At 33.7% G+C, this 24,170-nt stretch overlaps 4 protein-coding genes across 4 annotated transcripts; 3 read left to right on the top strand and 1 right to left on the bottom strand.

Moving 5' to 3' along the window:
* Window positions 1–1,078: 1,078 nt before the first annotated feature.
* Window positions 1,079–2,664, bottom strand: LOC136419851 (uncharacterized). The gene is made up of 3 exons (XM_066406428.1): window positions 2,542–2,664; window positions 2,372–2,470; window positions 1,079–1,522 (listed from the first exon to the last, which is right to left on the bottom strand). Exons 1-3 carry the CDS (start codon window positions 2,560–2,562, stop codon window positions 1,355–1,357), a joined length of 288 nt encoding a protein of 95 aa, XP_066262525.1. The 5' UTR covers window positions 2,563–2,664; the 3' UTR covers window positions 1,079–1,354.
* Window positions 2,665–5,069: 2,405 nt separating this feature from the next.
* On the top strand, window positions 5,070–8,135 carry LOC136419735 (zinc transporter ZIP3-like). The gene is made up of 2 exons (XM_066406266.1): window positions 5,070–5,560; window positions 7,239–8,135. The coding sequence occupies exons 1-2, from the start codon at window positions 5,144–5,146 to the stop codon at window positions 8,133–8,135; spliced, it is 1,314 nt and encodes a 437-aa protein (XP_066262363.1). The 5' UTR covers window positions 5,070–5,143.
* A 577-nt stretch (window positions 8,136–8,712) lies between these two features.
* On the top strand, window positions 8,713–10,863 carry LOC136419814 (cilia- and flagella-associated protein 53-like). Its single transcript, XM_066406379.1, has 9 exons — window positions 8,713–8,811; window positions 8,875–9,107; window positions 9,158–9,334; window positions 9,379–9,541; window positions 9,597–9,777; window positions 9,830–9,966; window positions 10,172–10,390; window positions 10,449–10,661; window positions 10,714–10,863. The coding sequence occupies exons 1-9, from the start codon at window positions 8,713–8,715 to the stop codon at window positions 10,861–10,863; spliced, it is 1,572 nt and encodes a 523-aa protein (XP_066262476.1).
* A 1,651-nt stretch (window positions 10,864–12,514) lies between these two features.
* LOC136419809 (juvenile hormone esterase-like) lies at window positions 12,515–18,867 on the top strand. Its single transcript, XM_066406365.1, has 11 exons — window positions 12,515–12,647; window positions 13,607–13,833; window positions 13,886–14,029; window positions 14,076–14,238; window positions 14,291–14,476; window positions 15,852–16,051; window positions 16,106–16,280; window positions 16,333–16,520; window positions 16,573–16,735; window positions 16,786–16,921; window positions 18,370–18,867. The coding sequence occupies exons 2-11, from the start codon at window positions 13,636–13,638 to the stop codon at window positions 18,668–18,670; spliced, it is 1,854 nt and encodes a 617-aa protein (XP_066262462.1). The 5' UTR covers window positions 12,515–12,647; window positions 13,607–13,635; the 3' UTR covers window positions 18,671–18,867.
* The last annotated feature ends 5,303 nt before the right edge of the window (window positions 18,868–24,170 follow it).

Below are 24,170 nucleotides of genomic sequence, written 5' to 3'. Positions count from 1 at the left end.
TTTTAATTTTTACGATATTTCCGAAACTTCTAGAGCTTTACTAAAACTAAGTATTTACAAAACTTTTTGACGTAAATTGATAAAGTAATTTTTAAATTACTGAAAGATTAACAAATTTCTATAAACAATTAAAGAATTTTAAAAATATTTGAAAACGTTTTTGAAAAAAATTAATGAAATTTAGAATTTTTAAGTCCAAAAAAAGTAATTTTTTTAAAAATTGCATCCTACAATTATTTTTGCACCATTCAATTGGTAGGAAAATACGATATGTATGTACATGATAACTATCAAAAATTAATACTTTTTGAGTAAATCGAAAAAAAAATTCTGTTATCTGCGCAGTATAAAATAATTTATATATTTTTTCAATTTATTCAAAAAATATTAGTTTTTTATACTTATGATGTATACTGTATTTGTTCATTTTTTTACCGACCTAATAGTGCAAAAATAATTGTAGAGTGTTATTGGAAAAAATGAATGTTTGAAATTTAAAAATTCTAGATTTCAATAATTTTTTCAAGAACTTTTTAAAATCTTTTTCTTAATCCTTTAATTGTTTATAAAAAATTGTTAATTTTCCAGTAATTTTATTTTATTTCATCAATTTATGTTAAATAGTTTTGTAGATAATTGAGCTTAAGTAAAACTCTACAAGTGTCGAAAAAGTTGTAAAAATCAAAATGAATCAAAAACAGTTTAGAAACGATACTATATTGCGTTATGAAAATTATGTTTATTTTCGACAAAAAAATCATTTTGATTAAAAAATTGCCATATTCCGTTTAAAAAAATGAAGTAAGGGTCACTTTCCGGTTTAACCGGAAGTCATATCAGGTTGAAAATATTTTAACAGTGTTAGATTTTCTACAAAACAAAAATACAAATTTTAAAAGTACATTAAACTTGCAATTTTCCATGTATGGATTGTGTCAGTTGCCAAAGACGGACCCTGTACAATAGAAACAATAATTGTAGCTGGATAATAGATTACGTTGTTACCAATTAGTATAGAACCCTTCAATTATACCTTTTATTTACACACATGCAGGGAAAAAATTAACATCAGCCGCTTCTTCTTTGATCCATTCATTTATTCACGATTTAGAAGAATTCATCAATAAGTTTTTGCTTTTTGAGAACTTTACAAGTTTGGAACGCATTGACCTCATTCTTAGAGCAATTAAGCCATTCTTGTCAGTTTCTTTGCTAGTCATAAAAGAACACATACTTGACGAAGAAAAATACAATAAAAGACACGAAAAATATTTCAACCATCTCTCTACGACCACGCCTTCTAAGTAATCTGCTATGATAAAGCTGGCTTTAACAGTGGAAGATTTTGTCGAACTTATTTATCGGTTAATCCAGGCTGGGTCCAAATGTATCCGGTGTTTGTCATGGAACAAAAGGCGTTGTAGTATCGACCAGGAGCTCTACAATAGGACCATTCGGGACATTTGCAACGGAATAAACTCTGGAATTCTTCTTTGCATATTTCGTTCCACCAACAAGTCCTCTGGAAAAAGATCGTCATAATCAAACCTACTTGTAGCTATAAATAAATAAAGATAAAAAAATTGTTATAGTAGGAAATTCGAAATCACGAACTTTTTCAACGTTTCTTGATTGTATGGCGAAGGAGAGGGATACTGGACAAATCCAAAAGACCTGTGCTTAGCACCTTTTGAAGAGACCACTGTTGCTGTTTCTTGGATTTCTTGCTAAAGGCTCATTTTACTGCAGATGACGTCTATCTGGATTAAGATTTGATGATGGCTTGATAGCGAGGCCTCTATGGGTATCATCCACCCTTAGTACGAATTACGCAGTTATTTCCGTTGTTGATAATAATACTTACTTGTATTGTAATTCAATATTTATTTGGTGCTATAAACGGCTTACGGAGGCCTTATTAATTAATGCTAAAAAAATATAAGAGTCTACAGAGCTCTCTACATCTAACCCCGCGAGGGCCCTAAAAACGAGGTCGAAGAAAGTATGAAAAACCTCAAATAGGCGTTGAAATATCAGAGGTATGTCTTGAAAAAATTCATGTATTTACTATCGTCAGTCAGGTATTTAGTGGTAATTAGCAAATTACTTAATTACCGCCCTACGTTTACGCTTCGCCGCCTCCTGCGAGGTTTTTTTAATGGTCACCCATTACATGCAATTGAACTGTACTCAAATGAATGAAGAAATAAATTACAATAAAACGTTAAAGTAGGTCCCATTGCCAACTGCAACAATTTCACTGCACCTTAATCATTTTTTTTACAGGTTTCGGTTGTGCTTTTGCAATTTTAACAAACACAAAGTCTACTGATGCAGCTGCATGGTTCTATTGATCAGAATTTTTACTAACCTCGGTCAGATACCCATGAACAGAACTATCAGTGCTTCGTTTTGACGAACTACCAGCTTCACTGTGTTCCACTAGCAGTACCACATAGGCAAAAGAGAACTGAAAAAAATTGGAAATTAATACTAAAACTAGAAAAAGCTGTTCCGTGTTTGTATAGAGATATGTCGCACCTGTAGCAATATTTTGAACATCGTCGCTACCACCCTCCTGCAGGGGTGGAGCTGCGTAGCTAGTTTTCCTTTCAATTAGGGAAGAATATCTAATTTACTGCCCCATTTATAGTAATGTTACTTACGCATTTTTTAACATGTTTAAGTTTAAGTTATAGTAAACGTTTGTCTTGTTACGAAACGAACCTAAAATGAGCCATGATTTACATTTTGTGTTTAAAAGTTCAAATTTGGTTTTAAGTTAAGTAGACATTACATTTGATAACGGAGTAGCGCTCCGTTGAAACATTGATTTGCTTCTTTGGCGAATATTTGGATTTAGTGCTAGGGCCCTCTACTCTTGACTGGATAAACCTACATGTGGGAACATGAGTATTGATTAAAATTTTTAAGGATTGCGTCACTATTATTATTATGATACAAGGTGTATCTGAACATAGCGCCATAAATTCAACCATGTATTCTAGGTCCCAAAATATGACGACAACTTTATATAAACAGTTTTCAAAAAAATTGATATTTAACAAATCGGTTGATATTATGTTTTATTATACAAACATTAGATTTAAAGCTCTTTTTGTTCATTTTCTTTAACAATAATTGTAATTAAGCACTGTTCCGGTGACAAAAAAAAAAGACTTTATTATTAAACATTTCCATGCACGGAAATGTAAAAAAAAATTATTTTGTTTCATTTCAAAGCCAACTGGGTTTAAGTCTGATGTTTTTCAAATAAAACATAGTCTCCACTGATTTGTTAAACCTCAATTTTCTCGAAAACTGTTGGAGATACCATTTTTCAATAAGAGTATTTTTTTGTTTAAAAATCTTGGAATTTAATATTTTTCCTATAAAATTGTCTATAAAGTTAAGTACAAAAAAAATTTAAGTACTTTTTAAGCACTACCTCCCTGCATTCTCCGCCCCTGACAAAATGTAACAATTTTTTTACGGAGATTCAGAAAGAGCATAAAAAGGTACAATAAAGTACAAAGCTTCACTAATTTATCTAAAGGTTTGGACATTATTAATAAAAAAACCATCCTCAGGAGCCAACCTTTCGCACCCTGTATATCGAAAACAAAGCGCGTTTCGAGATATGTTTATATGAAGTCTTTCATATTTTGAAACTTCGAATACATGGTCGAATTTATGATACCATGTTCAGATATACACCTTGTATGCTTGCACCTACAAAAATCGATTCGTAAACGTATAAATTGAATGGATATCACATGAAATATTGCACTTTTATAAATTACGTGTCTAACAAAATGATCAATTATCATCAAACAGGCCTTCAATTGATTTTTCCAAGTTTATGAATGGAAATACATATACGTGAGCCACATTTTCCTACATTAATGAATCAATTTCGTCAATCTGTCGAGTCCAGATAAGCTGAATTCAAGATAAACACGGAACGTTTGTCACATTGGCATTACAATTTTTGCATGTAAAAAGATAGAAGCGAAAGATCAGCAATCTTTCGAGTTAAATTTTTTTCTTCTAGATTCCAATGTCTGCAAAAAAAGGTTTGAGTTCGGTCATTATTCGACCATAAACGAAAACGGTGACGAACATATAGGAGTGAAAATGAAAATTGTGCCCAATGAAGTTATTAAAAAAATTTTTTTAACAATCAAAATCGTCAAAAATTTCATTCTCACTGTCATATGTTCCTATAGAACCAGAGCCTTGATGGTACGCCCGAAACCTGTTTCTGAAACACTATAAATTTGACTTTCTCAAAATGACACCGAGAGAAAAATATAAAAACAGTGGCGTAACTTGCGTTTAAACGAGGTGTATCTAAGAAAACTTAAACTCTATTCCAACAGGAAACATAGCTCATTTTCAAACGAGAACAAATCACCCATTTCCTCCATTTAAAGACCTTCGTGTTCCTAATTTGTTTTGTAAGTTTATTTTTAAATTTCGATTATTTTTAACGATACCAAATTATATTGCCTGGCAAAATCCTTTTATAACGGCCCTTACGAATTTCTGTATAAGAATGTTATTTCGGGAGATTTCTTAGTTTAAAGTTCAGGTACCCGCCTCTGATTTTTTAGCAATATAACTCTTTACCACCAACAAGATACAAAAACTTCAAAGGCATAAATCCGAATAAAAAGCAGTGGTGCATCTTGTCTAAAAGATCTGTTATGAATTTTTGAATGGCTAAACAGTGGCGTAGTTTATCTCTAAACGCAATTAAAAATGTTAAAAAAAGTATAACGGCTGGCCACTGCGAGTTCACAAGGGAATCTTCAGTTGCGTGATCCTCCCTCCAACGACGCCTTACATCTCTATTAATTAACAGTTATCGTTAATTGCACTTCTCATACTCCTGAAAGCTCTGGCGACAGGCACTCTAACAAATTAACAATCATCCACTAATAAAAAAAATTCCCACTGAAATCTATACTGATTGTGCGCAGCTATTAGATTCATAACATTGCTGTACCCTTACTTTTATGCTTTAGTTGTTTCCACGTGCTTTTAACGATCCCTAGCACGAAAGTGGGTGGAAAAGAGTAATCTTAATATTGTGTAATTATTATTTTGATTAATTCATGAATTGGTGAGTTCCCTCAAAATGAATTTGACTTCGACGAAAATATGCGTCGCATTGATCTTCGGCTTCTGGAGATTTTTCTGGGGCATTCTGCCGGTGAAGCTGGACAGGTGGTTCAAAAAAACTGGCGAAAAGACCTCTTCAGATTCAAGAACATTTATCAATGAACGGCGACATCAGCAAGTGAGCTGCCTGGTAGCGCTGACTCAGTCCTTCGGAGGTGGAGTGTTATTTGCTACCTGTTTTTTGCATATGATCAAGGAGCTGTTCCTGTCCGTGGAAGAGATCAAGGCGAAGTGGGATGTTCACAATGAATACCCAATATCGCAGCTAGTTATTGCGACTGGATTCTTTTTTGTTTATTTTTTGGAGGAGTTCAGTCACTGGATGATCAATAAGAACAAAAAGAGAGAGTGCACCAAGGAATATGCCGGGAAGGTTAGTAACGACTCTAAATGCTAATCATTATATCAAAAACAGGATGAAAATTTTATGAGTATCATAAAGACTTTTATGTACTACCTTCAATTAAGACTAATGCGTTCTCTACCATTAAAACCTTCGGGTGTTATTTATCAAGGTCTATGGTCTATGGTAACTATGACTATATAGGGTTCGCCTTTGGGAGCTGACACAATCCGTATAAGAAAAATTACAAGTTTCATGTATTTTTGTTTTGTGGAAAAAACTTTAAATTGTAAAAATATTTTCAACTTGATACGACTTCCGGTTAAACCAGAAACTGGCCCTTACTTCATTTATTTAACGGAATATGGCAATTTTCTTAATCAAAATAGGTTTTTCGTCGAAAATAAACATAACTTTCATAATACAACATAGTACCTATTCTCAACTGTTTTTGATTCATTTTGATTTTTACTTTTTCGACACTTATAGAGTTTTCCTTAAACTCGATTATCTATAAAACTATTTGACATAAATTGATGAAATACATTTTAAATTACTAAAAAATTAGCAATTTTTTTTATAAACAATTAAAGGATTCAGAAAAATGTTTGAAAAAATGTTTGAAAAAAATCATTGAAATTTGAAATTTTTAAATTCCAAACAGTATTTTTTTCAAATAACAGCCCACAATTATTTTTGCACTATTAGATCGGCAGAAAAAATGCACAAATACGATATATATGATAAGTATTGAAAATTAATACTTTTTGAGTAAATCGAAAAAAACCAGAAACTACTTTATACTGCTTAGGTAGTAGATATATCAGTGCACCTTTACACGATCAAGTCGTTTAACGCTTATTTTGATTGTCTATTTTGTTTTTTTACAATGTCAGGTTCTTCTCACAAAACATAAATGCAAACTTAAAAAATACATTAAACTTGTAATTTTTCATACACGGATTGTGCCAGCTCCCAAAGGCGAACCCTGTATGTCCAAATAAAATTCTTTATGCCTTTCCGCATAAAAACTTCAACAAGTTTCAACCTTCGAAATTCTAGATTTTAAAATCCAAATATGTACCTTCCATGGTATTTTATTAGCAAGGGCTCGATTTCCTCATTAGGCTATTGATGTTTGAAGGACGGAAAGTCGATTTATCAAAATGGGTGCTTTTGCTGATATCTAAGCTTTCAAGTTAAATTCTGATATTGTCTCAGGATAGTCGATGTTATCTCCAATGTCCAAGGGAAAACAGAAAAAATTTAAATAGAACAGAGAAATAAAATGCGGCAGCCAAATCTAAGATCTGCAAATTCATCCACGATATGTCTCGTGCTTCGCGTTCCAGGAAAACATGACAATAGCACGCAAACCTATACTTACTTTTTATTCGAATAAAACAAAAATCTGAAAATCTCATTTCATGTATTTCAGCTATAAGCACTGCGCTGACTAACAAGTGATTCTGGATTATTTTATTATCGTTGTTGCTTTATTAAACGTAATCAATCATACGAAACCCCACAATTTTTTACTTTAGACAAGCAAAACCACACAATAAAGCTCTCTTAAAAGCACTATACCCTATACATTGAAGGTCTTTCCAAAGTTCTAATTACTCTAACACCGGCGAAGGTATTTAAACTTCTCGCAAGCCTTTGAACTTTCAACATGCCCAAAATCAATAACTCCATTATGTTACAGGTGGCAAAGGTCATGGGCAAATCCCCAATGTCCTCCATGACCTCTTCAGCTAAAAGCACCAGAAGCTTCAAATCATCTAAGATATCTCCCGTCAAAACCGTTGCCACAATAGAAGAATGGGAACTCAACAACAAAAACCATCAGCTGAATTCAAACCTGAAGAACCATAATGGGAAAAATATGACAACAAAATTGGAGAATGAAAAACCTTCAGTGGAACCATTTTTGAACTCCCCAGTGAAAAATGATAAATCTTTGCAGAGAACCTTTAGCTCTAAAAGCAGCAGACACTCAATCCAGGAAGAAATCGATAGAGCGAACTTTGAAATCATCCAGGAAGAGCAACTTACTCCTGAAGCCGAAGAAGAAGTGAAAGACCAGGAACAGCTAATGCGATGCGTGCTTACTATTGCAGCTTTATGCCTACACTCCCTACTAGAAGGGCTTTCTATAGGAATCCAGAAGTTTGAATACGAAATTTGGTACCTCTTCGTGGCCATAAGCATTCATTCCGCATCCATCCTCTTCTGCATTGGCGTAGAACTAATCTTAGCTCAAACCAGAGTCAAATTCATAATAGTCCAAATGACAACCCTGGCCCTTGCCAGTCCTTTGGGCATCTTCTTAGGACTGCTGATGACCGAAGAAACTTCGATGAAAGCTTCAACCATGTCAGTTACATCGATTGCTCTAGAAGGGTTTTCTGCCGGTGCCATTCTGTATATTACATTTTTTGAAGTGTTGAATCGGGAGAAAGAAAGAAGAGTCTACAGGGTGAGACGAGGTTTGTGTATTGTGGGAGGGTTTGCGTTGATGGCGTTGCTGCAATTTTCTGAAAGCAAATATGGAAAGCATGGTTTGGGAAAAGAAGAAGTTTTGAACGTAACTGTATCGTAACTTGAAGGTGGTAGAACAGTATCGTGATGTGTATTGGGTTTGAAGATTCACTGCTTGTATATAAAATTTGTAGAAGAAAGGATCTTGTCTAGTTATTTCTTTTCCTCCTGGTGCAATATTGGAATCATAGTAAGTAACAGTTTGGAGGTACTGTATAGGAATTTTTTTATTTAGATTGACACACTTCCGATCGCAGTATATGCAGAGAAAGTCGAGTGATGAAGGCACAAAATAGAGACAAAGACATAAAAATTGATACATATAATTATAAATCAAAATTAATCATACTTCCTAACGGTCACATTCAAGAAAAATAAATTAATGACCACTGTAACTTGCAAATGCATAAATCAATAAGAAATAATTTAGTGCCTAGAAACCAGTTACTTCCCTCTAACCCCTCTTTCCTTAGAGTTTAATGATAAACCCGGTAAAGGGACACCTGCCTGTTTCCCTTGGAAGTATCGAGCAAATAACATTTACAATATCTTTCATGGACGATTGCTATATCAGGTAAACACGTCTTATTTGACTTTTATACTGTTTAAAAATGGCATATCTGTTATCCACAGAAAAGATGTTTGGTGGACAGAATAATTGCCGGAAACCTATCAGGCAGGAACCAACCGAACGAGACATACTAATCCCTTCAATATCCCCTGGATACCATGGACACGTAAGTTCAAATTCTCCACGTGGTTCAAATTCTCAGAGAATCACAGATGAATTTACTTTAAAGTATGCAAGACAACCCAACACAGATCAGCTTGCCCGAATGCTGCATCACCAACGACAAAAGCAGGATGCAAACAAACTTAGAGAAGAAACTGAAAAGAAGCAGACGCTTAGAGATGCCTTTGAAACTCATTTCGAAAAATACGCTGTCAAGAAGAAGTATCAGAAGTGTCTTGCAGATAAAATTCAGCAAAAATGGCAGGATTATGAGGTCACCATCGAAGCTCGTCGTCACAGGCATGCTTTCGCAGTCGTTAAAGAAGCTGTTTAAAATTTTAGTTTTTCAGGCTCCGTGAGATCCTTGATAAAGAAGAAAGAGAATTAGACTACGAAGCTGCAGGTGCAGCTCAAGAAGATGCTGGTCAGAAGATGGAAGAAATGAAGAAGAAGACAGAGATGCTGAAGGCCAAACGAGAAGCTGAAAGGCTAGAAGTCGTCCATCAGAAGAGGATAGAGCAATATAGGTAAGCTTGTATATTTAAGAAATATGATTGAAAAAAATGTTCAGAGACAGATGTCAAGAACTGAGGCCTGCATTATCCAAACAACATCTGATGGAGTCTAAGTATGCTCAGCTTCAACAAATAAGGGAAAATAAGGCGAGGAGGGAGGCTGATAGGGAGTTGGATAATATGTGGCATGAGCTAACCCTTAAAGATATACAAGCGAAAGTACGGTTGTGTATAATATTCGCTATGGATAATGAAAAAAAAAAATGTTTTGTAGAAAGATAGAGAAGTGCAAGAAATGCTGGAGAGGCAGAATAAAGAAAAGGAGACTTTACAAATTTGGGATAAGCAAATCCAGGGAAAACAGCTGCTGAAGCAAGAGATGGACAAGGCGGCACAAGACAACAAGTTGGAGATGGAGAAGTTGAGCGAGGAGCTACGCAAAGAGGAGATCAGGAGTATGTTTTAGTATTATCACATCGTCATAGTAATTTTTTTGTTTTATTTCAGCTTTGGACGAGAAGAAAAGGAGGAGAGACAAAGAGGCCAAGCAAATTTTAGAACAAATCGAGATTCACAAGCAGCTTCAAGTCGAAAGAAAGAGGGAGGAGAATGCTCAAGAGCAGGCATTTGCCACTCTCACCCAGGTACAAGAACATTTAATTCCAGAAGAAGTTTGTCAAGCTTAGAATAAAAGAAAACTTAGCAAATTTTTTCAAACACGGCGTGAAAAATTTTATTTAGATTTCGTAAACTGTCAAATATTCAAAATCGGTTAAATTAAGTTTGAGAAAAAGAGCTGTGGCGTTTCCGAATTTAATTGTCGGGAAAATTCTCTTCTGAATCTTTCAGGCTGAAGCTGAAAAAGAACAAGCTTCCTTGCAGGACGCCACTGAGAAAGCTAAAAGGGAAACCGCCCTCTATCACAAGCATCTCAAAGAATTGAAAGAAAAGCGCAAGCTCGAAGAAAAGCAGTTGATGGAAATGCTTGAAATTCACAGCAAAATTGTTGAAGCTAAGGAGGATGAGGCTAGGTGGAAGATTCAACTTGCAAAGCAACAATTGCAACAGGTATTAATTTCTAATTCTACTTTCATGCCTAGAGGGCAATTTCAGATAATTTGTTTAGGACGTCATGGTTGAAAGAGCTGAACAAATATACCACAAGAAATTAGAAGCTGAACAGCAGTTGAAACTGAAAGAGGCTGAAAATGAACTATTGAAGATGGCCTTGGAAACAAATGAGAGATTGCAGGCCGAGAGTGATAGATTAGAGAAGCAAGCAGCTCTGCAGTATAGGGATGACTTACAGAAGCAGATTCAATATAATAACGTTTTAAGGGTGTGTTTTAGCTAATCTTAACCACGTCAATTACTTAATTAGTCTTTAATAGCAAAGAGAAAGGGAAGAGCTTGAGAGGGAAATGAAGAAAGGATTGAAAGATGAAGAAAAATACAGAAAAATTGTGGAGCAAATTCTAATTGGTGAAGGTCAAGAAAGCGCAAAACATCCCTTTAGAAGAGCTTTAGAGCGGCACGATTAAATTTGTCCAAAATATTATGAGACAATACTGGAAAATTTTTATTGATATTTGTTTTTAATAAATGATGAAAATTAAATTATTGCATATGCACCGTCCCGTCTATCATTGAGTCTACAGGGTGTACCAATTAAAATTTACAACCCATGAAATCACCGATTTCATCTAAATGTGGGAAATATGCTAAAATATCTCAATTTCAAATTGAGCAGGGGCTAAATTTTATCTTGCTTTTGAAGTAATTTCTGCATCCCTCTAGTCCCCGGAGCCACCCATTCAAAAACTTTAAATGGCAAAAGGGACTAGTGACACATCATTTTTAAGCTGCTTCTGTTCTCTCTGCAAACATTTTTTTTTACGTTTGAGCGATTAATTTTTCAGAACACTGCCTAAATCGTCATATTTTCGCCTCAGAAATTTGTGGTAGAATTTTGTACAAATCTTTTAGAAACACCTTGTATATTTTACTATCTACTTTTTGTCCTTAAAATACCTCAAGTTAAACTCTACAAGATTCCGCAAATCAGGTTGGAACGCATATGCCTTCCAGTTTTCATCATTCACTTAAAATCGAGAGCACATTAATAATTTGACTCTCAAACCATCGTATGCATATGTTTGATCCTATCTAAAAAAAAAGATTTTAATCCAAATAGACATTTTCGTCTATGCTGGCAGAAGAGTTTCTGACCAAGACTTCCATGAGAAGCCATTTTAAATTAAAGAAATTCTTCAAACTTCGCACAATCATAGGAAGCAGATGTTGAAAGACAAACCATCTAAAATCAGTTGCCTTAAATACTTTGCTTTCGGTTCTTAAAAATTTCTAGGAACTCATTAAAATGAATTTATGAAACCAACAAATATGGTCTCACCAAATAGTTGAATAATCGGAAAACAAATTTCGGAATGTTTTTTTTTATTAAAAAAGCATTCGAAAAGTTTATCTGCTATGACCCATTTTTTACGAAATGTACAAATTTAAATAGTTTCAAAGTCCTAAATGGTGAATAAATATTAAATGTTAATAAATTCGTGAAATGGGCAGAGCCAGAAAGACTTCATAATTTTACCAGTGCAATTTCTACGGTAAGTATTGCTCAAAGTTCTTTGTTTTGCTTTTAATAAACGATACAAAAATTAATTAAATAAAAATAATTGTTATATAGGTAATCTCCAGCCAGATAAAAGAATTATGTCAGTAGTTATGTCTTGATTTATTTATTAAAAAGTTATTAATATTTCTCGACACATCTAAACATTGCCTGAGATATAAAAGGGTTATCTAAGTTACTTTTACCATTCAGAATTATGCAGAGCATGAGATAGTGCTGGGCGTTTTTAAAGTTTTCAAGGTAAGTAGTCTGATGGGTATTATAACAGGTAAGTTATGGTACAAATGAGGCCTTTCTTTTCGATTCAGTGCGTTTTTAAGTCAATATTTTCCAATTACTTTGATAAGAACAAATGTGCGAATGACTAAAAATAATTCTCAAAGCAGGGTTATCTCAGACTGTGAATAAAATAGATTTAATGGTGGTAAAATCCTAAGAAAAGCCGCGATAGAGTAGGGACTAAGCCAACAACAAAGTTATAGCTAATATTTATTTTCGGAATGTTGTATAAAGTATAAAAGAATATAGGAATGTTGTTGTATTACACAGAGTGAGAACTTTGGGTCGGTCAAGTTCCAACATGAGTCCCTAGTTCTGTTGTTTGGTTTAGGTTTTTTGCATTTTTTTATATTTGCAAAATACTGAATAATTAGATTTTGCTCCACTTTTAAGGTAAGTGAAAGCACATCAAAATTTAATATCCATAGGGGCCATATACTGTCAACTTTAACTGCAGGTTAATTTCTTTATCGTTCCGGATTTTAAAATATTTTCCTTTTTTAAAAAAAATCAGTATTAATGATATATTAATAAAGTTAACTAATATGTATTATTTATTTGTGATTCTTCCTAAATAGATTTTTTTTATTTTTTCTGGTTAATCAGGGAGGAGGTACTTTTATAAATTATTATTTCTGTATTTGGTTCAAAGCTTTCATTTAGGCTCGCTTTCTCAAACTCTCTTTCTGGTAATTTTTCTAGCAAGATAATTGCTATGAATAAGGAATAATCGATCAACCCTCGACTCTGATTTCGTCATTTCTGAGGAAATCATCTTCCTGTCAAAGTTATCAGGAGTTCGAGACATTAAACCTTAATATGTAAACTATAAAATCACACTGATGTTTTCCTAAATGTATTGCCCTAATTCATGCCAGGATTAAAAGGGCCTTTGATTCGTGATCTACAGATCAAAGCGATTTTTGAAAAAAGTTCGTAAGGGTTTTGCTACAAAATCCTTAAATCTTGAAAAATCTTAGACTACATCTTGAAAGTTGAATGTCCTCGATTTAAATTAGAATATGCGGAAAACGGTTAGAGCTACATATTCCAGCTTCCCACCAATCGAAAGAATAACTAGTGATTTTATCATTAAACGACCCCACTATAGTAAACCTTGTCTTATTTCATTTTACGGTTATCTAATGAGTATTGCGCAAAGGCGAGGCTTTTAAAAAGCTTAAAAAATTTAGGGCAAATCAACGAAGATAAACTCATATTTTCGATACTTAATAACAACACATTGCAGTTTGCAAAACTTGTTTAATCTCGGAGCAAATGACCTTTGAATACTCATTATTATTACGTAGTTCGTACGTGGTAGAATAACACTCTCTATTCAATGCTTTTAGAGTTAACTAGATCGGACAGAACTTCAACAATGTTACCCCTTTCACTGCTCCTCTGCGGCCTCATGCAGGTTACATATCAATATTCCGGAGAAGACACCTGCAATCCCACGCTAGAGTATTACAACCCCTTGATAAGGGTTTCAGGGACGTCCTCAAAGGGCAATAAATTTTTTAGTTTCCTGGGCATTCCATATGCGAAACCTCCGATAGGACGTTTGAGGTTTCGGGTAAATTATTTGCAATTAACGCACGACAAAGCTTTAATCTGGAATGTCATAGAATCCGCAAGAACTGGAAAAATCCTGCTGCCACAGTGTGGTTCCTGACCCCCCAGCGTGTATACAGAAGAACTATTTATTTTCTGATCACCCTGAAATTGAAGGGCAAGAGGACTGTTTGTATCTGAACGTCTATGTTCCTCAGGTACGTAATAGTCATTAAACTTAACGAAAAATAATATAAAATTCAGGATGTGTGTGTATCTGGAGCAACTACTAAAGCAGCAGTAATGGTATTTATCCACTGGGGAGCTTTCATTGCTGGCCAAAGCTCCCCTCGCTATTTGGGACCTTCTTACCTAATGGATGAAGGCATTATATTAGTGACTTTCAACTACAGGCTTGGACCTTTTGGTAGGCAGATGTCTAATCTGTTGGATTGCACTGCCGTAACTCTGGTTTCCAGGGTTCTTATCTACACTGGATGACGAGGCTCCAGGCAACTATGCTTTGAAAGACCAAGTGCTTGCCCTGAAATGGGTGCAAGAGAATATTGGTGCCTTTGGAGGGGACAATCGCAATGTTACACTTTTTGGCCAGAGTGCTGGGGCGGCGTGTGTCCATTACCACATGTTGAGGCCCGAATCTGCAGGTAAACATAGTTCCTTAAGTGATCAGGATAATTTCCAACCTGTATATTTATACACCATTCAATTATACTGAGTGTCCAGGTGAACCCCGGAAATAGGAGACCAACATGGGAAATCGGTTTTTTATTTTTTTGCGCCTGCACGGATTATCCAATTGAAAAACTTTTACGTGGAGGCCATCGCACTCAAGACCGACCATTACTCCACAATTTTTTCAATTTTCTAATTAAAGCCGTCTCAAAATTTCAAAAATTTGAGTACCCGCACAACCGTTCAAAGCCACCATTGGTCAGAGTCAAGGTCAGAATTAAACAAACACAAAGTCTCCAACAACATAAGCGTAAAAAACAGATCACATGATAATTATCTTCAGGTTTTTCATTGATTTTTCGCTAAATTAACTCGTTAATAAGTTAAAAATTGCTTAGAAATTAGCAAAAAGAAAAAATTCATTCGGCATGGGGGTTTTTACGCTCATGTTGTTGATGACTTTTTGTTTTTTTATTCTGACCTTAATTCTGACCAATCATGGCCTCGAGTGGTTACTCAGGACCTTCAAATTTTTCATTTTTGAATTAAAACGGCTCTAATTGTAAGATTAAAAAAATCGCTGGTTGATGACCAGTTTTGAGTATTATGAGCTCTATGTAAAAGTTTTTCAATTGGATAATCCGTGCAGGCGCAAAAAAATTAAAACCGATTTCCCATGTTAATCTCCTATGCCCAGAGTTCGCCTGGACACTCGGTATTACATTGCATGAATGTTAAACGTTGGCCATTCTGTATATATATAGAGATATCTGGATGCACACAGTCTGTAGATATGTACAACCCAGGAAATTTAAAAACTTGATTGGTAGATTTTATGGGTTAACAATCTACAAATTTAAAAAAACGTAAATGCATTTCTAGACGAGTTACGCCACTGATTTTTTTCTTTAAATGCCTCAAGTTTACTTACAATCGTTAAGATTTACATAATTCGCTAAGAAAATCATGCAAATCTACAAGAATCTGCAACTAACCTTCAGAGACTTAAATATCTATTTATCTCATAACTGCGGAGACTACCTTTCTACCACAAAACTGAATGCAGTTGACTTAACGACGCGAAGGCGAGTTCTGTCAATAATTGAGTGCGATAATGTCCCTTTCGCATATGTCAGGTATGTTGTTTTTCCTACAAGCGCATGTGCGTTGACCCTGTGCCGCACGCATGTCACTGTTAAATCACACGCAAAAATTTTGACACTGACATATACTGCTTCGACCTTCGTGTGGAAAAGTGCATCTTTCAAATGAAATTCCCTGGACGGGTCCTTAAGTTAGAAATATGCTCTTTGAGGAGTCTTCGGAAATGTCTATTTTACATTTTAGTATACTTTAATCGAGCCATATCACAGAGCGGAAATGCATTGGCCCTTTGGGCCACTCCCTTTAACCTTCTTCAGAAGAATATGACGAACATTCAAGCAAATTTTGTGGGATGTAGCAATATAACCAACAACCGCATTTTAATGAACTGCTTGAGAAGTATACCGGCGAAGGAAATCATGGATTCTCAAGATAAATTTAAAGTGAATAAATCGTCATATATTTATAACAAATTTCGTTATTTTAAATGTTTTTAGGTCTTTTACACAAATCCTCTAGTCGTGTTTGGACCGGTAATAGAAAAAAAGACCTACAAAAATAGGGAAGCATTTTTAACTAAAATGCCCCTGGAGTATATTTTAAATGAAGAGTCAGCGAGAATTCCTTGGATGACCGGGGTCACCAAAAACGAAGGAAATATAATGGCTGCACGTGAGTTTTCCAATTTTCCGAGATTTCAGTCCATTTATTTTATATATTCCAGCACTTGTGCGCTCATCTAAGAATAGAAATCGTCTGGATGCTAACTTCGAGTTCATACTATCGAATATTCTCTTATTGTTCCAACTGAGCACTACCGATGTTAAACTTCTATACGAAACTGTATTAAGCTTCTACTTTAAGGGTGAAGAGACTGTTGATAACAGAGACACTATTGAGGGTTTGGTAAATGTAAGTTTTGTGATGTTTCAAAAAGGGAAGCGTTCAACAATATAATTTCCAGCTTTATTCTGACAGGACTTTTATGTACCCCATGTTTCAATCTTTGGGGGTTCACCTGAGGCAGGCGCACACTCCTATTTATCTGTATAGTTTCGAGTATGAAGGGAAAAACAGTTACCTTCCTTGGTTTTCAAACACGAATGAAACAGTGGACTTCCACTGGGGTTAGCAAAAACAGGAAATGCATGTTTTTTTTAATTATACTGTCTTACAGGTACCACCCATTGTGACGAATTGATATACCTATTTAATTCGCCAGCTCTATTTTCTTGTCAAATCAACCGGCGTTCAGCAGATAAAAATATGCGAACGTTGCTAACCAACATGTGGGCAAATTTTGCAAAATTTGGGTAAGTACTGAGTACTGTCTGGAAAAAAAGGGAAAAGCGCATTGTTCGTCCTACTAAATTGCTCCTTGCCGATATTTCTCGAAAAATTAGGCAATCATTTTGTAACCGAAAAGCCGCTATGTGTTTGTTTGAGGGATGACCTGATATTGTCTTTAAGTCCAGTCCAAATTATACCGTACTTATCTCCAATACTACCCCCCTTTAACTTTTAAACAAATTATTATTTTAAAAATGTATTATTAAATAAATCAAAAAATACTACTTTTTGACATTTGTTTATTTTTGAAATGTTGCTTACGTCACCGGTAGCGCAAAATGGCTGATTTTTTAAAATTAAAACATGGGTCAAGTGACACCTAAAATTAAAAGTCTTTCAAACCAGAAAAATGGTGTCGATTCAGAATATATCGATTCGTTTTTGAGAAATAAAGCTATAAATTTGAAATGTTAAAATTAATAAAAAAACGCAATACAAACTCAGTTAAATAACACGTGAACAATAAAAAAACTTGTTTGTTAGTTATTTTTATTTATTACTTATAGAATATGTAAAGGCGCAAAAACACGTCGATTTCATTTTCAAGAGAGACATTCTTTAAGTCGGTTTTCTATTAAATTGCATGCATCGTCTAGTGGGGGTGAAAACAACCACTAAAACCTTAAATAGGAAAAGGGGTTGAATTATACCTCATTTGAAAGGTTTTTCAATTACCTTTCCAAATGTATATTCATTTATTAGAAAAGAGGTTTAGTTTAGTTAGGGTAGTTAGAAAAAGTTATTAGAAAAGAAAAATTCAGTAATTTAAACTCTTTCTGTAATTGAATATACTATTACTAAATTTGTAAGCAAAATATTAAAAGTAACTTTAATACATCGAAATCCTTCAGGTACTGAAATTCCGATTGATTATTGTTGAATTCCTTAAGTGTTTGTTTCATTTTTTAAGTAAGCAAAATTCCAGTTTAAGTTGCAATATTTCACAAAATTTTTGACCAAGCTAAAAAACCTTAAGTGTTTTGAAAATAGGTTATAAAGACCTTTAAAAAGAGGTATCACTCGATAAGTCATTCCATGAAAAAAAAATTTAGGATTAATATCACCCCTACGTAAGGGTTGAACACGGTGCTTAAAAAATATGCGCAAAATGTTTCCCATTTTCTAACTAACTTTACGTGTTTCGGCAATTTTTCATTTTTGATCGGCAAATACCCTAAAATTACTCTATTTTGTTTTCGCTGAGACACCCTGTATAGTCTGGACTAGGCTTTAGAGATACTCTATTTGCATTCAAGGTGACACAGTTTTCCTTTTCTATTAAACCACACCGGAAAGCATTACAAAATCTTTAATAACATTTTTGTAAATCTATTAGAAACTTAACAATAAAACTCAACATTTGTCTACTAATCCTTTTTCAAGTTTCCCTTTTGCCTCATCTTTGTTCCAGAGATCCAAACCCAACGGTGAAACCATTTCGTCAAAGGTGGAATCCGCTAAGTGGAAAAAGGGAGAAATACTGCAACTACAGGTTGCTAAACGAGGGTATGGAAGTGTTGCATTTTGCAGGAGATGCCATTAGAGGAATAAACATTACAATATCCAGAGGATTTTACAAGGAAAGAATGGAGTTTTGGCAAAACAGTGATATCTTGGAAAACCTCAATTTAACCTGTAGCTTTGAGCCTAGAGAGGTGGAAGATTATGAGGGCAACTGTGGAGAAAATATCATAGATTATTTGAAACGTTAAGTGGGTACTTTTTTCTAGTAAATACCTAAACTAATAACATCAACCTCGCATCTTAGTTATTATTGTCTGTGACTGTGTGTATTTTTATTATTATTTATGAACTTCAAGTCATCATATAGATTAGCTATTCAAACTGTGCATTTCTGGGGGACATAGTTTTATCGTTTAGTTAGTCGTAATTTTAATTGTAATTTTAATTGTATAAAAAATTTTCTCAAATAAAGAAGATATTGATTGCAACCGAACATATTCGTTGCTATTTAATATCTCAAATATCCAAATCTAATTTACTGATAATTAGGTACTCTAGATAGTTGGTGGGAAATGTAACCTTACCATCGTATTGTTCATCAGTGCTGAACGAATGAATTTACTATTAAATATACGTTTCATTGTTATGGGAATTAGATCACAAACTCTAATTTCAGAAGTAATGCTGTTTAATGCAATGTTTAAACAAAGAAATGCAAGTAAAGTCCCTGTAATCGCCATTTAATGAGGCAGATTAAGTAATCGGTAATCGAAAGACAAACGAGCTTTGTTTTAACCCGTTGAGCTTTTGTGAGGATTTATTTCTTGCGTTATGATCTTTTATGATTTGTTAAGCCACCGCCTTTGTTGGGATTTATGTATGGGAATTTGGCCTCTTTTTTCGATTTTTATAAATCTCCCGAATTATTTTTATTCATTTAACGCAATAAAGAGATACGATGTCAATGAAAAATAGACCTCAATCTGTATCTGCCTTCATATCTTATGCATAGAGTGTTACTAATAGTTCCGATTATAATCCACCTTCGCCTTTGTTTTCGAGGTATTAAGCTACACTTCTGCAAACATCCGATACTCTTTCATAATCAACATAATTATATTTTATAAAGGGAGAATTTACAGGGTGGTAATTTTTTTAATTAGTCAATGAGTCGAAACTTTAGACGACTGTTTATTTAAAACGAAAAAACACATTCAATTTCAATGTTATTGAAATTAATATGGTTCAAGGAACTGGTAATTCTTCAAAATTTATTTGCAATTTTTATACAAATATTATTTATAATATCGATTATTTATTAATAGTACCGATACGTAAGGGTACTAATATAGTATTATTTTTGCACTTCGCTTTTTACCAGCACAGAGCAATATATAGAGTCCGTCATATACAAAGTATTTGGTTCGTCGATACACATCCGAAAGAGAGTGGAGGAAAGATGATTTTGAACGTATTTGACCATATATATTATTGCACAAAGTGTCACATATTTCGAGATATTGTCATTTTTCCGAATTTTACCAAATTCACTGCTAACTTCCATATACGTTACAATAAAAATTTATTGAAACATTTGATTTGACTCTATCTTTTTTTGTATAAACTTGGATATGTATTTTATCAAAATCAAATATGTAATAGGATTTAAATACGAAAAAAAATTATGGCCCTTTAAAATCCCAAAAATTAATTTTTTGAATATCAAATTTCGACTTTGTAAGCGAATAAAAAGGAAGATGTAAAAAGAAGAGCCCTTCAAATATCTTTAAAAACCTCTTTGATCATTACTTTTTCCAATAATGTACTGAAAGATGCAGACTTAATGTTGCATAAGATATTTAATAAAAAAAGAAAAGAAATTGCACAAAAAATTCATACGGTGATTTAACAAATTAATAGTAATTACTATGTATGCATTAATATACTATTTACTTATGATTAATTATCATACTCGAAATGAGATTCAACGTTTCTGATATAACGTCGATATCTTCGTTGCATCTGTTTGGTGATTATTCCTAGCCTCATTTCAACCTTCATTACTTCTGCTGCCCAATTAATTTTTTTAATGAAATAGTTTCAATCGTGAATTTCTTCATTGTATAGCAATTCCTTCGTTCGTCCCAAGATATAATAGTCGACTGAAGTCAAATCCGGAAATCTGGCAGGTCTTAATATAGGTCCATTTCGCCCTCTTCACCTTTCAGAAAATTAACCATTTAATAACTCCTTTACTGTTCTCCGATAAAGGACAGGACACCTATCATTTTGAAATATGATTTCCACTGATATCCGCGCGAGATTTAAAGGTACTTCGTTCAAAATATCTGGTAAATTATTTCTTAAAAATTCTAAATAATTTTCGCCATTTAAATTGTCTAACAAAAAATATGGGTCAATCAAAAACCTGCCTATTAAACCAAGCCATACCTTTACACTAAATTTATGTTTGGTATTGGTATTCTCTTCACGGGGAAATTTGAGTTCATCCGTCCATGAGAAAAAAAGCTTCGTTTCAACATAAAAATAGTATAAACATATTAACTAGTTTAAAAGGCAGTCATTTGATTGGCCCATATTTTTTGCTAAACAATTTAAATGGCGAAAATTATTTAGAATTTTTAAGAAATAATTTACCACATATTTTGGACAAAGTGCCTTTAGATACAAGAGCGAATATTATATTTTAAAACGATTGATCTTCCACCCATTATTGGAGAACAGTAAGGCAATTTTTAAATAGTTAATTTCCTACAAGATGGAAAGGGCGAAATGGACCAATATTAAGGCCTGTCAGGCTTCCGGATCTAAACTCAATCGACTATTATATTTGGGGACGAATGTAAGAACTGCTATACAATAAGGAAATTCACAATCGAGACCATCTCATTCAAAAAATTAATTGGGTAGCAGAAGTAATGAAGGCTGAAATGAAGCTAGGAGTAAATCACCACAGAAATACGACGAAGATATCGAGATTATATCAGAAACGGTGAATCTCATTTTGAGTATGATAATTAATCATAAATAAATAGTATATTAGTGCATACATAGTAATTACTAATTAATTTTTTATTCAATTTGTTAAATCGCCGTATGGATTTTTTCTGTAATTTATTTTCTTTTTTTATTAAATATCTTATGCAACATTAAGTCTGCGTCTTTCAATATATCATTGAAAAGAGCAAACGGTCAAAAAAGTTTTTAAAAATATTTGAACCATTTTTCCATTTACATCTTTCTTTTTATTCGCTTACAAAATCGAAATTTGATATTTAAAAAATTCATTTTTGGAATGTTAAAAGGCCAGAATTTTTTTCATATGTAGATCCTATTACATGTTTGATTTCGATAAAATACATATCCAAGTTTATACGAAAAAAAGTAGAGCCAGATCAAATTGTCCACTAAATTTTTATTGTAACTTATATGGAATTTAGCAGCGAATTTGGTAAAATTCGGAACAATGGCGATATCTCGAAATGCGTGACACTTTGTATAATTATCTACTTATGCAAATTTTCATAAAAATCGTGATATCAGTCTTCCAGAAACGTCTAACCTACCATCGACCGTGAATCACCCTGTATATGGTCAAATACGTTTAAAATCAACCTACCTATCACCTTCTTTCAACTATATATATCAGTGAACTAAACACCCTGTATATAAAATAATGCCAATAACTTTTTAAATATTTTTTTAATAAAAAATCTTTCAAATAAAAGTTACAAGGCTAATTTATTGTCTTTAAACCGTGAACTTTTTTCTTTCTCCGTTACATTCCAACGAAGTCCAATATTAGTTTTTCAATGTTACCATGCATATAGAATATCAAATTTTGTTGAGGTCAGATAAGAAAAACTTCCCGATAAAAAATATGTTCCTTATTTTATTAAAAAAAAATAAAATTTGATCATTAAAGTAAAATAACAATTTACTGCCGACAACAATTAATTGTTATTTAATGTTCAAAGCATTTGTTAAAAATATTTTCCGTAGTTATTCAAACAGTGTTATTCTTTGCATGAATGATCTCACCTTAACATAGGTGCCTTGTCTGATTGATTGCATTATACCGACAATACGAGCCCTCAAGTCATCTACGTCATTTGGCTGATCTTTATAAACTTGATCTTTCAAACGGCTCCCAAAGGAAAAAATCGCAGAGCTTTAAATCAGGTGATTAAGCTGGCCATTTTATTTCACCAAGCAAAAAATTGATACTACTTTTTTTTAATTAAAAATTGGAATTTCCGCAATGCTATTTACTTGACTGAAAAAAACAAAGGATATTTTTATTATTTTTCTTTTCTGATCAAATTTCATTTTTTTAATAAAATAAGAATTTTTTTCTCGATATTTTTTTTATCTAACCTCAATAAAATTTGATCTATCTGTATGCTCAAATATGTGAAGATTCCACAATAGAATTCGGAAATAGACGGTAACATTTGGAAAACTAAAGTTCGCCTTCGTTGGAACGTTATAGGGCATGAAGAAAAATATTCAAGGCCAACCAAAATGGCAACAAATTAGCCTAAAGCTTTTACTTAAAACAAGCTTTGATAGAAAAATGATTTCAAAAGTTACTGCCATTATTCCATATCGTACGAGATGGACCCTTTATGACCAATTCAATCATGCAAGCAGCCTATGATTCTCTCCATTACATTGTTTCTTCATATTATACATCCATTCGCTGTGTGGACAAATTTAACAATGCTTTAAGAAAGAAAAAATAGATAAGTCATCATTGGGCGAAAGTGCCCTATTGCATAACAAGATATTTATAGGAAGTAAATTGATTATAATAATGGTTGACAAGCTCGAAGGACACACAAGATTCGTCAAATGTGTTTTTAATCATATTTACTGCACGTTCCTGCCAAGAATGTAGTCCTTTCACCAATCCTTGCTTCTTCATTACTTTCTATTTCGGCGGGCGGTAATAGCCCATTTAGGTACATAACCACATAAGAAATTGTCCCTCGTTATGCCTGTCCACATTGCAAATCGACCTATTATAATATCAATAATTGAAGCACTCCTAATTGAAAACCGTGTTTAGACTACAGTAACTGAATATTTCAAAATTATCGGTGATTATGCAAGTTTTTAAAAGGTCCATTACAAATTTATGTTCTTCAGTGAACGTGATTTGAACTATTAAATTAATGCCAAAGTTATTAAATGGCTATGTAGATTGTGTGCCATTAGATGGTCTTGTGAAACGGTCCCTTCACTTGCAGGAACATCCTGCTTATGTAGATTTACTGGAAAGTAAAAATTTCAAATTACCACATGCTGTGCCTGTTTTATGAACGTAGAAGATGCTTTGATGAATCATAATCTAGCTTAATGAACTTTTAGGCTGAATTATGATGTTTACGTGAATACTTTTGCAACAATGATAGCCATGCCGATAAAGGATATGCAACAGGCTCAGGCACTATCTAAAATTTGGCTATTGGCTACCTCAGCTCGAGAGTCCGCAATTTCCTGCCTCAGTAATTCCACTCCAGCTCCACTGGAGTCTTCCAAATTCCAATTCTAGAAAGCCTCAAATTCCATATTCTACCATTAATCGGTGGACAGGGCCTTCTGTGGATCCACTCATCCATAGAAGGAACGCGACCGAAGATCAATTGACTTCCTCGGCCATTCTCGGAAAGCATGGGAAGTCCCACCTCCGAGAATGTCTACCGTAGATGTAGATGAACCTGA

The sequence above is a fragment of the Euwallacea similis genome, chromosome 3, assembly GCF_039881205.1.
Source record: "Euwallacea similis isolate ESF13 chromosome 3, ESF131.1, whole genome shotgun sequence".
Taxonomy (NCBI): Eukaryota; Metazoa; Arthropoda; class Insecta; order Coleoptera; family Curculionidae; genus Euwallacea; species Euwallacea similis.
This window is presented reverse-complemented; position numbering and strand designations above follow the sequence as displayed.